At 46.0% G+C, this 17,983-nt stretch overlaps 1 protein-coding gene across 1 annotated transcript in view; it reads left to right on the forward strand.

Annotated features, from left to right (window-relative positions):
- Positions 1–1,471: 1,471 nt before the first annotated feature.
- KDELR3 (KDEL endoplasmic reticulum protein retention receptor 3) overlaps positions 1,472–17,983 on the forward strand; it is a 60,748-nt gene continuing 44,236 nt past the window's right edge. The window contains exon 1 of the mRNA XM_089674270.1: positions 1,472–1,883. Within this exon, the coding sequence (XP_089530396.1) occupies positions 1,793–1,883 (91 nt within the window). The 5' untranslated portion in view covers positions 1,472–1,792. The remainder of the gene's footprint in view (positions 1,884–17,983) is intronic.

Genomic DNA, 17,983 nt, shown 5'->3' on the forward strand with positions numbered 1-17,983 from the left:
AAAGACATGTAGCAGAATACATCTCGGCCTAAATTTATGAAGAACAGTTATTTATTTGTAAACTTTTATAACAGAAACAAAGAAAACATGTTTTTTTTCAAAATTTTTGGTCTTTTTTTGTTAATTTAGCAAAAAATAAAAACCCCGACGGTGATTAAATACCACCAAAAGAAAGCTCTAGTTGTGTGAAGAAAATGATAAAATTTTAGTTTGGGTACAATGTTGTATGACCACGCAATTGTCATTCAAAGTGTGAGAGCGCTGAAACGTGAAAAATGGCCTGGGCAGGAAGGTGTAAAATTGCCCGGTATTGAATTGGTTAAACGCTTTCTGGCCACCCTATAGTAGAAGTACTGCTACAGAGCTACGCAAAATCATGTATATATGTGATTTGCCGTTCCAGGTAGGGGGCAGCTAGAGATGTCAATCACCTGGTCCCAGCCAGCGATTCCCCACCGACACTCAGTGATCGTTGGGAAAAGCTGACAGGTGAGAGACCTCTGTGTAAACAAGGACATGCTGTTGTCTATTGCTCTGCATAGCAGAGAAATACAAAGCAGCATGTCTCCCTTGGAAAACACAACACAGCACATAATGTGAAATGTGCACAGCACACAGTTAACCCTTTGATCGCCCCAGATGTTAACACCTTCCTGCCCAGTGTCCTTAGTACAGTGTCAGTGCTTTTTATTAGCCACTGATCACTGTATTAGTGTCACTCGGGATGTCAGTGGCAATTAGTTCCCACCCAGTGTCAGAATGCCCGCCGCAGTCCCGCTATAAGTCGCTGATCGCCGCCATCACTAGTATGAAAAAAATAAATAAATAAAATTCCAGTATATATACAGCCATTTGAAAACGCTATAACTTTCATGTAAACCAATTAATTTACACATATTGGGTTTTTTGTTTAGCAAAGACGTCGCAGAATACATTTTGGCCTAAATTTATGATGAAATTTGATTTTTTTTTTGTTTTTTTACTGGATGATTTTTGTTTATAGAGCAAAAATCAAAAACCGCAGAGGTGATGAAATACCACCAAAAGAAAGCTCTATTTATGGGGAAAAAAGGGCATACATTTCATTAGGGTGCAGCGTTGCATGACCGCGTAATTGTCAAAGTAACGCAGTGCTGTATCACAAAAAATGGCCTGGTCAGGAAGGGGGGTAAATCCTCTGGAAGGCAAGTGGTCAAAGACTATAACTCCATTTTATAAATGAGCACTTTTATCTCTTTTTTCTATATCATGTCAGTAAATTTCTCCTGTTTGGATACATGTGGGAGGGACCTCAGCAGGCCCAGGTTTCAGGAGCAGGGTGTACACTCTGTCACACAATAATTCGGAGAAGTAGCACACATTCCGCCGTTTTCTGTCGGCAGCCTCCCCATCCCCTTTAAACAGGCTGATGTGGTGATGTGTAACCTCCCCGCTCAGGTCCCCTCCTCCTCCTCATGTATTGCCCTGTGTACAGGCACCAAGCAGCCACGTCACCCGCCACTACAGCACTGGAAGTGCAGAGCTCCTCGCCCGGCCACTGCTGTCCATCCTCCTCACAGCAGCACGGAGCCGGGAGTTCACGGTTTTCCCTCAAGAAGCGAATGCTGAACTTTGTAACGAGAGTGAACGCTGAGCTGAGCCCGGTCTGGGGGCTGTGAGTGAACACAGAGAGAGGACTTTGTGAAAACTTTCACTGCTTGTTTGCTGCTCTGACTTGTTCCAGAACAGTTTGCGCTGCTTTTTGCACAGTTTGTCGGCATTTTTGTACATTTAGCGGTGTTTTTGCAGGAAGATGAATATTTTTAGAATTTTAGGAGATTTATCCCACTTGCTAGCCATTATTATTCTGCTGATGAAGATGTGGAAGACCAAGTCCTGTGCTGGTAAGACATTGCTGGGCTCTCAGGGGTGGTTGTACTCTGTACTCATACTGTTCACTGATACCATCCAATCAGATGAGGGCTGGAGGGGTCTGGAGGTTTTATATGAAATTAGTGGAAGGCCTCATGAACAGGGACATTTAGGCTACTTTTACACTGAGAAGTTTTTGAAGCATTTTTGAGTTACAAAAAGCGCCTGAAAAGCTCAAGAAAACTGCTTCCCTATGCATGTGAATGTATATGTATGTTTTCACACTCGGGCGTTTCGCTTGCAGTGCAGTGTAAAAACTCCTGCTTGCAGCATCTTTGGGGCATATTTGGTGAGTTAAAAAAAAAAACGCCTCTTCCCATTGAAATCAATGGAAAATGCCTGAAAAACGCCTCTGAGACACGTTTTTGGTGCAGTTTTTAAGTGACGTGTCCTTTAAAACCGCTTAGAAAGCGCTGCAAACACTTATGCATTTTTGCTGTTTTTGCGGCAGATCGATGTGAAAGTAGCCTTAACCTCCCTAGCGGTATGATTATGTCAATATTTCTATGCTGAAAGCAGTACATTTTTTTGCATGGAAATATGTTGTCTTTTCTATTAGGCCTGTAATTTTTAGGAATAGCTCACTGAAATCTGTCCGAACAAGAGTCTAGTAAACATCCCGTGTATGATAACATTTTAAACACAAAATCATAAATTATAATATAATAATAAATTTAATTCAATAATGTAATCAAACCAAAAACACTCAAATTTGAAATATAGCGCCAAGTTCGCACATCGCTGAGCTTAGCCGCAAAATTGTTTTCAGTGTCTGATGACGAATTTCCCCACGAATCATTATCACTCAATTCTGCAAGTAGTTCTAATTTACTATCGCTGTTTTCTAGCTGGTCTAAAACCACTTTTGACCTAAAGGGACGCTTTTTGGACGCCATGGACATTTCTCAGTTTCCAGGCAGAAAGAACTGTAAAAATGCAGGCAGGGCACAGGACAAAGCACTAGGGACAGAATGTATGTGAAATGGTTTGATACAGTAATGTTTTACTATGTGATTTTAGTGTATTAGTGAATGTCACTTTTTAAAATGTTTTAATTTCCCGCCGGTCCCTGCCCCCATATGTCCCGATGCTCGCAGGGACCGGAAGACGGATGCCGGCATCGGCCGGAGGAGATGGCCGGGGACGCTGCAGGGGACACATCGCGGGAGCGCAGGACAAGGTAAGTGATCGAGGGAATCCCAGAGCAACGCTACAGGGTAATCCCGAGTGTAGCTCAGGGTTACCGCTTTTGGCACTGATAATTAACCCCGAGCTACACTCTGGAATACCACCAGGGAGGTTAAGCTAGCCATAGATGAATCGAAATTTGGGAGGATCAGCAGGGACCTGTCAAATTTTGAACCATCTATGGCAGCTCCAGAGAAGTTGATCTAAAGATCATCTTCTCTCAATGGGAATCTTAGAGAATCTCTGGGAATGTTAGAGAACTTTCATTTGATCAGTGCCTGAGGCCAATCAGCTGCATTGCTAATCGGTATATTCTGACAGAGGAGGAGTCCCGTTGGAAGACTACAATGGCACAGCAGGAAGAATCCGGTCTTTTTCTTTTTAAACCAGGTAGTTGATCAGAAAAAAGATCCCTGTATGGCTGGGCTTAGCAGTGTAAAATTCTAGACACTTTACAATGCCCACATACAGCCACCAGTGCAAGTGAATGCCTGTATATAGTCGTGCTCAGGTAAATGTCAATGGGAGAAGTGTCACCTTCAGGAAGAAGCACTGTATGTGCATACATGGGTAAATGTTAATGTAGAAACCATCTGCGTTTTTCCAAGTGCTTACAGCCTTTCACTTATATGTGCAGCTGTACATGACACGTGTGGTTCCTCAGGCATTGGAAAGTGCCAGGGATTTTATGTGTGTACACACACAGTCAATTTTTTGTTAAAATAATAAACATATTATACGTACCTGCTCTGTGCAATGGTATTGCACAGAGCAGCTGCCGAGCTACCTCTTTTGGGCCGCTGAACACAGCCGATGACAGATCACTGTATCGGACTGCTGCCGGTACCATGTGATCACTGTGACCAATCACAGCAGATCACATGACAATTGTAAACAAGGAATTACTTCAATTCATGCCATTCATTGTGTACAATTGTGCAATTGTGTTGCTTGCTGTGACTGGTCACAGTGATCGTATGGTGCAGACAGTGCAAATTGCAGCCCATCTGTACCATGTACTTAGCTGTGGCTAATCACAACAATACACACTGAATGAATCATTATCATTCACTAAAAAAGGTTGTGTATACTAGTGTAATTCACTGGTATAAGCAATTATAATGTGCAAAAAAATAAAAAATCCTGATTACTTCCCCAGAGTAGTACAATGTTACTATGGTAACACTATTGCCCTGGTCACAGTGTGTGAAAAAAAATCATTAAGAAGTGTAATAAAAAGGAGAATGAAAAAAAAATATTTTTTTTTCTTTTTAACATAATGCCACCAGTCTGTCCCTGATCACTGCCACACCAGTTCTGTGATGACGCTGTACTGCACTGGTGACAGTATGTAAAAAAAAAATTGTGAAAAACTGTTTTGTCTTTTTTTTAATTTCTTAATTTTCCAAAAATGTATGACAAAAAAGTATAACCCTAAAAAACTTGCCATGCTTCTTACTAAATACTTTGGACTGTCTACTTTCCAAAAAAGGGTTATTTTGGGGACATTTGTACTGTTCTGGCGTTCTCTGACCTCAAGAAATGAGATTGGCCATCAGTACATCAGGATTAATTGAGTTTCAGATATGTACCATAGTTTATGGACTCTAATTTTCCTGCAGACTAAATAATGAATTCTGATTTGGGTTATTTTCTCCAAAGAACTGTAGGTATGTACATTTTGGCCTAAATTTATGAAAAAAATGATTTATTTGCAAAATTTTATAACAGAAACAAAGAATTTTTTTTTTAATTTTGGTATTTTTTTATTTATTTAGCAAAAAAACCCCCAGTGGTTATAAAATACCACCAAAAGAAAGCTCCATTTGTGTGAAAAAAAATGATAAAAATTTCATATGGGTACAGTGTTGCATGACTGCGCATTTGTCATTCAAAGTGCAACAGTGCTGAAAACTGAAAATTGTCCTGGACAGGAATGGGGTGAAAGTGCCCAGTATTGAAGTGGTTAACTAGTATATTATTTTCAGGAGCGTGTAAATTAAAAAAAAAACAACTGCTTGTCCAAGGGATGAAATTTGGGGTCCCAGTCTACTTGTCCCTCATGACAATCTGCTTGTCCTGATACAAAAAAATTATTTTACCCAAAACGGTATTTAAATAAGGTCTTTGTTGATAGCAAGAAGGGTTGATGTTTTTTATTAGGCAGAGGTGCTTTTAGATATGTGTAGCTTGTAAAAACAAAAAGGGCTTAATGGTGACTTTTAACCACTTCCAGACCGGACACTTTTACCCCCTTCCTGACCAGGGCAATTTTCAGCTTTTAGCGCTATCACACTTTGAATGACAATTGCGCGGTCATGCAACACTGTACCCAAATGAATTTTTTTCCATTTTTTTGAGATAGATAAAGCTTTATTTTGGTGGTATTTATTCACCACTGGGATTTGTATTTTTTTTGCTATGTAAATGAAATGTCCAAAAATTTTGAAAAAAAGTGTTTTTTTATAAAATTTTGCAAATAAATAATATTTCATCATAAATCTTAGCCAAAATTTATTCCGTTATCTTTTTAGTAAAAAAAAGAAAATCCAAATTAGTTTATAAGCAAAAATTATAATTTTTAAACATTTTTTTTTACATTTTTATTTTATTTTTTTATATTATTATTTTTTATTTTTATTTTTTTTTTTACATACTGTCACCCTAGCAGTACAGTGTCACCATGGTGACTTGTGAGGGGTGATGAAGATTTTTTTTTTTTTTTTTTTTACACTGATTGCTTTTACACCCATATAGGATGTAAAAGCAATCATTTCTCTTTCTCTCTGTGTGCATTCATGCACTCATTGAGAAGAACTGAGTGAGCTGTGATTGGTCACAGCTTGTCACATGGTACAAGGCTGTTGTGAATAGCCTTGTACCATGTGACCTCCGTGATCATTCACAGATTTCACACATAGTAAGCAATGATGTCAGAAGTGACATCTTGCTTACTACTTTGCATGTGATCACTGATTGGCCAATCAGTGATCACATGATCGGGACCTCGTACAGAGGTCCCGTCCGACGATCGGTGTTTCACTGTGTCCGGAGGACACAGCGGGCACCGGATCGCGGTGCTGCGCGCTCCCAGGGTGCGGGGAGGCCGTTTATAGACGGCCACCCGATCCTGCAGTGCCACCTTCCGGCCGTTTATATACAACGGCCGGTCGGGAAGTGGTTAACATTGCCCTGTTTATCTCCTACTCACCTCCCTGCCTGTCTCCAGCACAGCGCCTGGGAACTAGCAGGGAGGGAGAAACGTTGCAGTGTGATGAGCACTGATTGGGTGCTCATCAGGAAAGCGGAGTATCGTGCTCTCCAGAGAAAAATCAAAAAACTTTATTCCTTCAAGTTACTCTCTCACATGGAAGCACTTGGGTGCTCAGTACAAGCACATGCTGAGCAGCCCAATCGAGCTTTGTTGTCCACATTGGGGCGATATGATTTGAACATCCCTGATTTTACTTCAGATTATTCAATCAACTTCACTGTCTTCTAATACAGTAGAGGTTATGCATCCAGAATGGTGTAGCCTCAGTAAAACCTTGGGAGCCATACCTGAACCCCACACTCTGGAACATTGCTTCAGGCACTGAATTCTGCTTGAGCGCTCACCAGTGCTTGGTGCAGTGCATGTATGTATGTAGCTTTTGGGTGCTATATAGGTGCAGGTATGTGGCCCATTGCTATTGAACCAAGACCCTAAAGATATCTCCCCCAGGGTTATGCCTACCTTGATAGGCAAAGCCCGGACCCTATATAGGGACCAGCAACATAGATAAGTAACCTATAATAAATGTGTAGTGCTAGACCCCAAAATACACAGTGCAAAAATTTAAATATATCAATTAGCATACAGAACATATATAACATTAAAGTGGTTCTAAAAGCACAAGGTTTTTTTTTTACCTGCAAGCATTTTATACATGAAGGTAAAAAAAACCTTCTCTGTGCACCATCCTGCCCCAGCCCCCCCCCTAATACTCACCTAAGCCCCCTCTCGGTCCAGCAATGTGCACTGGAGTCTCGGCTATCCTGGGACTCCCTCTTTGGCTGAGACAGAAGTTGGAGCCATTGGCTCCCACCTCTGTCGATCACAGTCAGCAAGCCAATGAGAAGAGAGAGGGGTAGGGCCGAGCCACGACTCCATGTGTGAATGGACACACGGAGCAGCGGGTGCCCCCCGTAGCAAGATGCTTGTGGTATGGGCACCCGACAGGATGGAGTAGCCAGGAGCGCCGGCGGGGGACACGAGAAAAGGAGGATCTGGGCTGCTCTATGCAAAACCACTGCACACAGCAGGTAACTATAGACATGTTTGTTATTTTTATCTTTGCTGGTGCAAAGAAAATAAACAAAAAAAATAAATAAAAAAGTCAAACAAAAACCAAAAAAATAACTCCTCAGGAAATTGTGTAGTGCTGAAAGATCTTCTTGCAATCATCCAGTGCATACACTACTTCCTTATCCACCAGTGAAAGGTGCAGAAGATATCAGCAGCTTACTATCACTATTACAGCAATGGTCTAACAATCTTTTGAGGTTAATTTGGCTACCCTCGGCCAATGGACTGTTAGTACTCCAGACTCAGCCACCACAGTGTCTCTTAAATGTAAATGACAAGGAGCCATCCCATAGTGTAAAACTGTATAAAAACCTTTTTATAAAGAGATGTACATTCACATCTTGCAGCTGATTCCGGCCATACAATGCATAATCTACAAAATGCACAGCGTTCCTTTCTGCTGCTCCAAGTCTTTTTCCTCAGTCGATCCCGTAAGCTCCACCTGATGCAGTACGTCACAGAAGACATCCACAGGGGGATGGGCCACTCACCAACAACATAGATAAGTAAGACAGGATCATCTTAATATTAGGCTATTACTGTAGCCCCTGAGATTATGAGACATAAGACCTCCATTACTTGCTTTACACTGATTATATGTATCCTGAATAGTATTTTGTTTATAGGTTAAATCTATTAGGACAGTGGTCGGCAAGCCGCGGCTCTTTACACGCTTTAATGCGGCTCTTGTGTGCCGGGCGCCCGCTCCCCTCCCTCCTCTCGGGCGGCAGGGACTCTGCAGCGTGATCCAAAAAAAAAACAGCCAGGGCAGCGCGCTCAAATGCAATGATTGGCCAGTCTCGCTGCCACTCACATCCTGATAGCCAGTAATTGGCTGTCAGGATGTGTGTAGGCGGGGCAGCGTGACGAACATGAGAGGAGCTAGGCTCCTCTCACAGTCCGCCCTGAAGACCGGAACGGCGCGGGAACACGGCGAGAGGAACGCGCGGAGCAAAGGTAAGTGAATTGACACAGGGGGGACTTGGCTTACTACTTGCTACTTACTTACTACTACTATATGAGGGATGAATTAATATGGGGGATGAATTACTATAGGGGGGATGAATTACTATGGGGGATGAATTACTATAGGGGGGATGAATTACTATATGGGGGATGAATTACTATAGGGGGGATGAATTACTATAGGGGGGATGAATTACTATGGGGGGATGAATTACTATAGGGGGGATGAATTACTATAGGGGGGATGAATTAATATAGGGGGGATGAATTACTATGGGGGATGAATTACTATAGGGGGGATGAATTACTATATGGGGGATGAATTACTATAGGGGGGATGAATTACTATAGGGGGGATGAATTACTATGGGGGGATGAATTACTATAGGGGGGATGAATTACTATAGGGGGGATGAATTAATATAGGGGGGATGAATTACTATATGGGGGATTAATTACTATATGGGAGATGAATTACTATGGGGGATGAATTACTATATGGGGGATGAATTACTATGGGGGATGAATTACTATATGGGGGATGAATTACTATGGGGGATGAATTACTATATGGGGGATGAATTACTATATGGGGGATGAATTACTATATGGGGGATGAATTACTATAAAAACTTATTGAAACTAAAAACAGTGTACCATCCTATGTATTTTCAGTTTTAAAAATGTGGCTCTCAAAATAAATTTCAATCGTGGTTTTGGCGAGATTTGGCTCAGTTGAAAAAAAAGGTTGCCCACCACTGTATTAGGAAGTCAGGAATACATTTGAAACATATTCACTTTGTGTTTGCCAAGTATTAAATCTTTCAAACTTCCATCATTCACAGCATAGTCACAGGTGGATGGCCACTTCTGCCTGGAGCCATTTATAAGGTACTCAGGCGCTTCCTCGTGCTCTTGTGCAATGACGACTTCACTACAGGACAGTAAACAGCTGGGTTGCTGTGTATTCTTTCACAAACATCCTTACCTCATTTCCACACCCTCCCTGATAGCAGTGGTGGAAACCAGGGGCGTGGGAAACACAGCAAAAGCTCAGGCAAAAATTTGGTCTGCCAAACAACACTCATACCACTCAGATTGACAATGCTTCCCATGCACAGGAGTAGGAACCTATTTTCACACCAATCTCTGCATCCAATTCTAGCTCTATCTCGGGCACCAACAAAGTGCCTACCTCTCTCCAACGACCTGCTAACCGCCAAAGCTAATGACCACTATTCAGTGCTCCTACTCCTTGACCTCTCTGCGGCCTTCGACACAGTCGACCACCCCCTCCTCCTCAAAAAACTACACTCCCTCGGGCCTCAGAGATTCTGCTCTCTCCTGGCTCTCATCCTACCTGTCACAACGCTCTTTCAGCGTTACCTATAATGCTACCACCTCCCCCTCACTCCCCCTCTCTGTTGGGGTCCCTCAAGGCTCTGTCCTCGGGCCCCTTCTCTTCTCCATCTACACCTCCTTCCTTGGCCAACTCATACACTCTCACGGCTTCAACTACCACCTCTATGCCGATGACACACAAATCTATCTCTCAACCCCCCCCACCTCACCCCCTCGGTCTCCACCCGAATCACACACCTACTGAGCGACATATCAGACTGGATGTCGCTCCACTTCCTTAAACTGAACCTCTCCAAAACCGAGTTTCTTGTCTTCCCCCCAGCCTGGACACCACCCCCCATTGACTTCTCCGTCACATCCAACAACGCCACCATCAAACCCACCCCGCAGGCCAGAGTACTTGGTGTCATTCTGGACTCCAACCTATCCTTCCAGCCCCAAGTCCAATCTTTAACAAACTCGTGCAGATTCCACCTCCGCAAGATCGCCAAAATACGCACGTTCCAAACCCCAGAAACCACTAAACAGCTCATCCACTCCCTCATCATATCACGACTCGACTACTGCAACTCCCTCCTCACTGGCCTGCCTCGCCGCTGGCTATCCCCGCTTTAGTCGATCCTGAATATGGCTGCCAGACTCATTCACCTTTCCAACCGCTCCATCTCCGCCACCCCCCTCTGCCAATCCCTCCACTGGCTTCTGATTGCGCAACAGATCAAATTCAAAATCCTAACACTGACGTACAAAGCTGTCCACCATACTGCCCCGTACTACATCACTGACCTAATATCCAAGTACTGCCCAGCACGCACACTCCGCTCCTCACAAGACCTCCTTCTCTCTAGTTGCCTGGTCTCCTCCTCCCATGCCCGCCTCCAGGACTTCTCCAGGGTGTCACCCATCCTCTGGAACTCCCTGCCCCAACCCATCAGATTATCACCTACTCTCCTCTCCTTTAGGCGCACCCTGAATACCCATCTCTTCAGGGAAGCCTACCCCACCCCTGCTAACTTGCTGACCTCCTCCACTCTTCCTACCACTCCATCCCCCGAGCTATCTCCTCCTGTGCCACCATCCCCTCCCTCCTAGATTGTAAGCTGGAAAGAGCAGGGCCCTCGATCCCCTCATGTTTTGCATTGTATTGGTATTGTTCTGTCACATGTTCTGTACCATTGGCGCTTTATAAATACTGTATAATAATAATAATACCTGACTATGGCAGACATTTCTGCAACTGTGTCAAAAGTTCTCGGACAACTAATAGCTTTAATACAGTCATCATTGTCCAGAACTCAAAAGTGCAGGGCTCCTTCCTCACACCCACTGTCTCTGCAGAAGTCGGACAATGAAACACCTTCTCCAGAGGATGTCCACATTGAGGGGAATGAAGAGAACCCGAAGGCAGTGTTAGGAGGCACAGAAAGATTTCTCACCCTCAGGCTCTTATACACCTGATGCTATGCAATGTGCTTGCCAATGTAGATATGTTCACTTCTGTGTTCAAAAGCCTTGGTGTTATCGCACTTAATTGTCTTCCGCCATACCCTTTGGGCAGTTCACAAAAAAGGTGGACTGTTCCAGTAGTAGGCCTGGCTGTCTCAGTCTTAAACAAACATCATACTATAGCAACTACAAATGTTCCGTCATGTAAAGATTCTGCTGACAGACATTTTAAGGCTCTTTTTATTCTTGCAGGCCTAGTTCTACAACCAGCTATTGCTCCAATTTCTGTTTATCAGCTAATGCTAGTGCTAATTGCACTAGGGTAATGAACAACCAACAGGATCCTGTCTTCTAGTGCTGTGCTTTAGCATAACACTTACAAACTTTACCCTCTGCTTTGCTTTTTTTGATGCCTTAAAACAGGGGTCCTCAAACTACGGCCCGCGGGCCACATGCGGCCCGCCGAGGCCATTTATCTGGCCCGCTGGCAGGGGCGTATTTGCCGTGAGGAAGGGGACACCAAGTACAGGGGCGGGCAGGGGGCTGCTGTACCTTACCTGGCTCTGTTCCCAGTCCCACGACGATCCAGTCCAGGAAGCGCTGCTCCTTCATTCACTCCGGCCACTCCCTCACTCCTGCTGCTAGGCTCCGCCTCCTCACCGGTGATTGGGCGGCAGAACTGTAGCTCAGGAAAGGCACACAGGCAGCCGATCACCTGCGTGGAGGCGGAGCCGAGCGTCCCCGCAAACATTGAGTGAGGGAGAGGTCGAAGTGAAGAAGGACAGCTGACAGGTAAGTGTGCCGTGCAGATGGTGCTGCTGCAACCAGGTATGCTGGCTGCAGCAGCACCATGCTGGAACAGGGGTCAGCAAGTTAAGTGTCATTGGTGTCAGTGGGAGGAATAGTGCCCCATCATTGGTGTCACTGATACTAATGATGGGGCATTATTCCTCCCACTGACACCAATGATGGGGCACTATTCCTCCCCCTCACTGACACCAACGATGGGGCACTATTCCTCCCCCCCACTGACACCAACGATGGGGCACTATTCCTCCCCCCCACTGACACCAATGATAGGGCACTATTCCACCCCCCACTGACACCAATGATGGAACACTATTCCTTCCCCCACTGACACCAATGATAGGGTACTATTCCTCCCACCGACACCAATGTTGGGACACTATCCCCCCACTAACACCAATGATGGGTCACTATTCCCCCCCCCCACTGACACCAATGACGTACTATTCCTCCCACTGACACCAAAGATGGGGCACTATTCTTCCCACTGACACCAATGATGGGACACTATTCCTCCCACTGACACCAATGTTGGGATACTATCCCCTTCCCCCACTGACACCAACGACAGGGCACTATTCCCCCCCCCACACTGACACCAATGATGGGGCACTATTCCTCCCCCCACTGACACCAACAATGGGGCTCTATTCCTCCCCCCACTGACACCAATGATGGGGCACTATTCCTCCCCCCACTGACACCAACGATGGGGCACTATTCCACCCCCCACTGACACCAACGATGGAACACTATTCCTTCCCCAACTGACACCAACGATGGGGTACTATTCCTCCCACTGACACCAATGTTGGGACACTATCCCCCCCCACTGACACCAATGACGGGGCACTATCCCCCCCCCACTGACACCAATGTTGGGACAATATCCCCTTCCCCCACTGACACCAATGACGGGGCACTATTCCCCCCCCCCCCCCACACTGACACCAACGATGGGGCACTATTCCTCCCCCCACTGACACCAACAATGGGACACTATTCCTCCCCCCACTGACACCAATGATGGGGCACTATTCCTCCCCCCACTGACACCAACGATGGGGCACTATTCCACCCCCCAATGACACCAGCGATGGAACACTATTCCTTCCCCAACTGACACCAACGATGGGGTACTATTCCTCCCACTGACACCAATGTTGGGACACTATCCCCCCCCACTGACACCAATGACGGGGCACTATTCCCCCCACTGACACCAATGACGTACTATTCCTCCCACTGACACCAAAGATGGGGCACTATTCTTCCCACTGACACCAATGATGGGACACTATTCCTCCCACTCACACCAATCATGGGACACTATTCCTCCCACTGACACCAATGTTGGGACACTATCCCCTTCCCCCACTGACACCAATGACGGGGCACTATTCCCCCCCCCCCCACTGACACCAACGATGGGGCACTATTCCTCCCCCCACTGACACCAACAATGGGACACTATTCCTCCCCCCACTGACGCTAATGATGCGGCACTATTCCTCCCACTGACACCAATGATGGGCCACTATTCCTCCCACTGACACCAATGATGGGGCACGATTCTTCCCACTGACACCAATGATGGGGCACTATTCCTCCCACTGACACCAATGATGGGGCACGTTTCTTCCCACTGACACCAATGATGGGGTACGTTTCTTCCCACTGACACCAATGATGGGGCACGTTTCATCCCACTGACACCAATGATGGGGCACGTTTCTTCCCACTGACACTAATGATGGGGCACTATTCCTCCCACTGACACCAATGATGGGGCACTATTCCTTCCACTGACACTAATGATGGGGCACTATTCCTCCCACTGACACTAATGATGAGGCACGATTCTTCCCACTGACACCAATGATGGGGCACTTTTCTTCCCACTGACACCAACGATGGAACACTATTCCTTCCCCAACTGACACCAACGATGGGGTACTATTCCTCCCACTGACACCAATGTTGGGACACTATCCCCCCCCACTGACACCAATGACGGGGCACTATCCCCCCCCCACTGACACCAATGTTGGGACAATATCCCCTTCCCCCACTGACACCAATGACGGGGCACTTTTCTTCCCACTGACACCAATGATGGGGCACTATTCCTCCCACTGACACTAATGATGGGGCACTATTCCTCCCACTGACACTAATGATGAGGCACAATTCTTCCCACTGACACCAATGATGGGGCACTATTCCTCCCACTGACACCAATGATGGGGCACGTTTCTTCCCACTGACACCAATGATGGGGCACGTTTCTTCCCACTGACACCAATGATGGGGCACGTTTCTTCCCACTGACACCAATGATGGGGCACTATTCCTCCCACTGACACCAATGATGGGGCACTATTCCTCCCACTTACACTAATGATGGGGCACTATTCCTCCCACTGACACTAATGATGAGGCACGATTCTTCCCACTGACACCAATGATGGGGCACTTTTCTTCCCACTGACACCAATGATGGGGCACTATTCCTCCCACTGACACTAATGATGGGGCACTATTCCTCCCACTGACACTAATGATGAGGCACAATTCTTCCCACTGACACCAATGATGGGGCACTATTCCTCCCACTGACCTCAATGATGGGGCGCTATTCCTCCCACTGACACCAATGATGGGGCACTATTCCTCCCACTGACCTCAATGATGGGGCGCTATTCCTCCCACTGACACCAATGATGGGGCGCTATTTCATTCCAAAAGACACACTTGGGGGGAAATGTCTGCGCGTCTTATGGAGTGGCCAGCCCAGTATTCCCGCCCCCGTTGTATGTCCGCAGTCTCTGGTCATCTCCTGTACCATGTCCGCAGTCTCTGGTCATCTCCTGTACTGTCCGCATTTGTTCATAGTTTTTTTTTTAAACTATAGTCCGTCCCTCCAACGGTCTGAGGGACAGTGAACTGGCGCCCTGTTTAAAAAGTTTGTGGACCCCGACCTTAGAACAAGCCATTACACAAATCTTCAAAATGGCTCAGATTTTCATACATATGTACAGAAAACTTGATGGGACACTATTCCTCCCACTCACACCAATCATGGGACACTATTCCTCCCACTGACACCAATGTTGGGACACTATCCCCTTCCCCCACTGACACCAATGACGGGGCACTATTCCCCCCCCCACACTGACACCAACGATGGGGCACTATTCCTCCCCCCACTGACACCAACAATGGGACACTATTCCTCCCCCCACTGACGCTAATGATGCGGCACTATTCCTCCCACTGACACCAATGATGGGCCACTATTCCTCCCACTGACACCAATGATGGGGCACGATTCTTCCCACTGACACCAATGATGGGGCACTATTCCTCCCACTGACACCAATGATGGGGCACGTTTCTTCCCACTGACACCAATGATGGGGTACGTTTCTTCCCACTGACACCAATGATGGGGCACGTTTCTTCCCACTGACACCAATGATGGGGTACGTTTCTTCCCACTGACACCAATGATGGGGCACGTTTCTTCCCACTGACACTAATGCTGGGGCACTATTCCTCCCACTGACACCAATGATGGGGCACTATTCCTCCCACTGACACTAATGATGGGGCACTATTCCTCCCACTGACACTAATGATGAGGCACGATTCTTCCCACTGACACCAATGATGGGGCACTTTTCTTCCCACTGACACCAATGATGGGGCACTATTCCTCCCACTGACACTAATGATGGGGCACTATTCCTCCCACTGACACTAATGATGAGGCACAATTCTTCCCACTGACCTCAATGATGGGGCACTATTCCTCCCACTGACACCAATGATGGGGCACTATTCCTCCCACTGACCTCAATGATGGGGCGCTATTCCTCCCACTGACACCAATGATGGGGCACTATTCCTCCCACTGACACCAATGATGGGGCACTATTCCTCCCACTGACACCAATGATGGGGCACTATTCCTCCCACTTACACTAATGATGGGGCACTATTCCTCCCACTGACACTAATGATGAGGCACGATTCTTCCCACTGACCTCAATGATGGGGCGCTATTCCTCCCACTGACACCAATGATGGGGCACTATTCCTCCCACTGACACCAATGATGGGGCACTATTCCTCCCACTGACCTCAATGATGGGGCGCTATTCCTCCCACTGACACCAATGATGGGGCACTATTCCTCCCACTGACACCAATGATGGGGCACTATTCCTCCCACTGACACTAATGATGAGGCACAATTCTTCCCACTGACACCAATGATGGGGCACTATTCCTCCCACTGACCTCAATGATGGGGCGCTATTCCTCCCACTGACACCAATGATGGGGCGCTATTTCATTCCAAAAGACACACTTGGGGGGAAATGTCTGCGCGTCTTATGGAGCGGCCAGCCTAGTATTCCCGCCCCCGTTGTATGTCCGCAGTCTCTGGTCATCTCCTGTACCATGTCCGCAGTCTCTGGTCATCTCCTGTACTGTCCGCATTTGTTCATAGTTTTTTTTTTAAACTATAGTCCGTCCCTCCAACGGTCTGAGGGACAGTGAACTGGCGCCCTGTTTAAAAAGTTTGTGGACCCCGACCTTAGAACAAGCCATTACACAAATCTTCAAAATGGCTCAGATTTTCATACATATGTACAGAAAACTTTGGCTAAAAGCCTGGACAGCTAACGCTGCCTGCAAGAGGCAAATCACATATATGCCCTCTGAAGGAGCATGGTTTGTGGTGAGGCACTTGACAAGCCCATCAAAGATGTCACAGAAAGGTCCTTTTTCCACAGTGGAAGTTTCCAAATTCTCCTTTCCCTCGGGGCGCTTTTACCTCAAAACTTCTAAGCAAAAATTCAGCCCTTCCTTTTGGCGCAAGACTTGGAACACAAAACCCACCAAGTCTACCTTAAAGCTCTCTTCACAATGAAAGGGCACTACACACTGAAGTGCAGAGGTCTGTTACAGTTTGCCTTTCTCTGGATCACAGATATCCCAGATCTATGGGTACAGTCGGTGGCTTCAATGGGGTACAAAATAGAGTTTTCAAACTCCACCCCTTACCCCCTTTTCTCTCAAACCAACCAAAATCTGCCCAAGGAGAGTAAGATTTGCCGACTGCCCTTAATCATCTTTTGTCCCAGGGACTGGTACTTCCAGTGCCTCTCGAGGACAGGTTGAAAGGATTCTACTCAAACGTGTTCATGGTACCAAAACTCAACAGGAGTATTTGTCTTTTGGACCTAGATTCCCCAAACAGGCACCTTAAAATTCCAAAGTTTCATATGGAAACCAGAAGGTCAGTTATTGCCTCTCTGAGAAAAGGGGAATACCTAGCATCCATGGACATCCAAAATGCTTTTCTGCATATTCACATTCTCATCAGTACTTTCTGTGCTTCACAAAGATTTCCAACTTGTTGCACTGCCATTTGGCCCTCCTATTCTCCCAGTGTATTCACCAAGGTACCTGCTCCCTTCTTGCCCTATTAGGAATACAGGGCGATGAAGTCACAGGGTAACTAGACAATCTTCTGAAGGACTTATCCCACTTATAACTATCTGAAAACATCTACAAGTCTATTCAGATACTTTAGGATTTAGGTTGCACAATCAGTTTTCAAAAATATGTTTTCAGACCTTCCCTTTAGTTGGAATACTTGGACCTCATTTTAGACACAGCCAAGCAGTCTTTCTTCCAGAATACAAAATGGTCTTTCTCAGATCTCACACTTGGGGCCTTAAAGTCAAAGAGTCATCCCTATATCTTATATAACAATATCTTGTTGGCATGAAACAAACAAACACGCTCCTTCTCTTAATCACCCTATGCTTCTATCCAGCCAGCAGTGGCGTCACTGGGATTGGTATCACCTAGTGCGATGAAACATGGTGCCCCCCCCCCCCCAAAGATTTATTTCCTGTTTTCTGAAAGTGTGCCAAAGAT

Source organism: Staurois parvus, unplaced genomic scaffold (genome assembly GCF_062004578.1).
Source record: "Staurois parvus isolate SC_StPar_1 unplaced genomic scaffold, SC_StPar_1.0 ptg000149l, whole genome shotgun sequence".
In the NCBI taxonomy this organism is placed as follows: Eukaryota; Metazoa; Chordata; class Amphibia; order Anura; family Ranidae; genus Staurois; species Staurois parvus.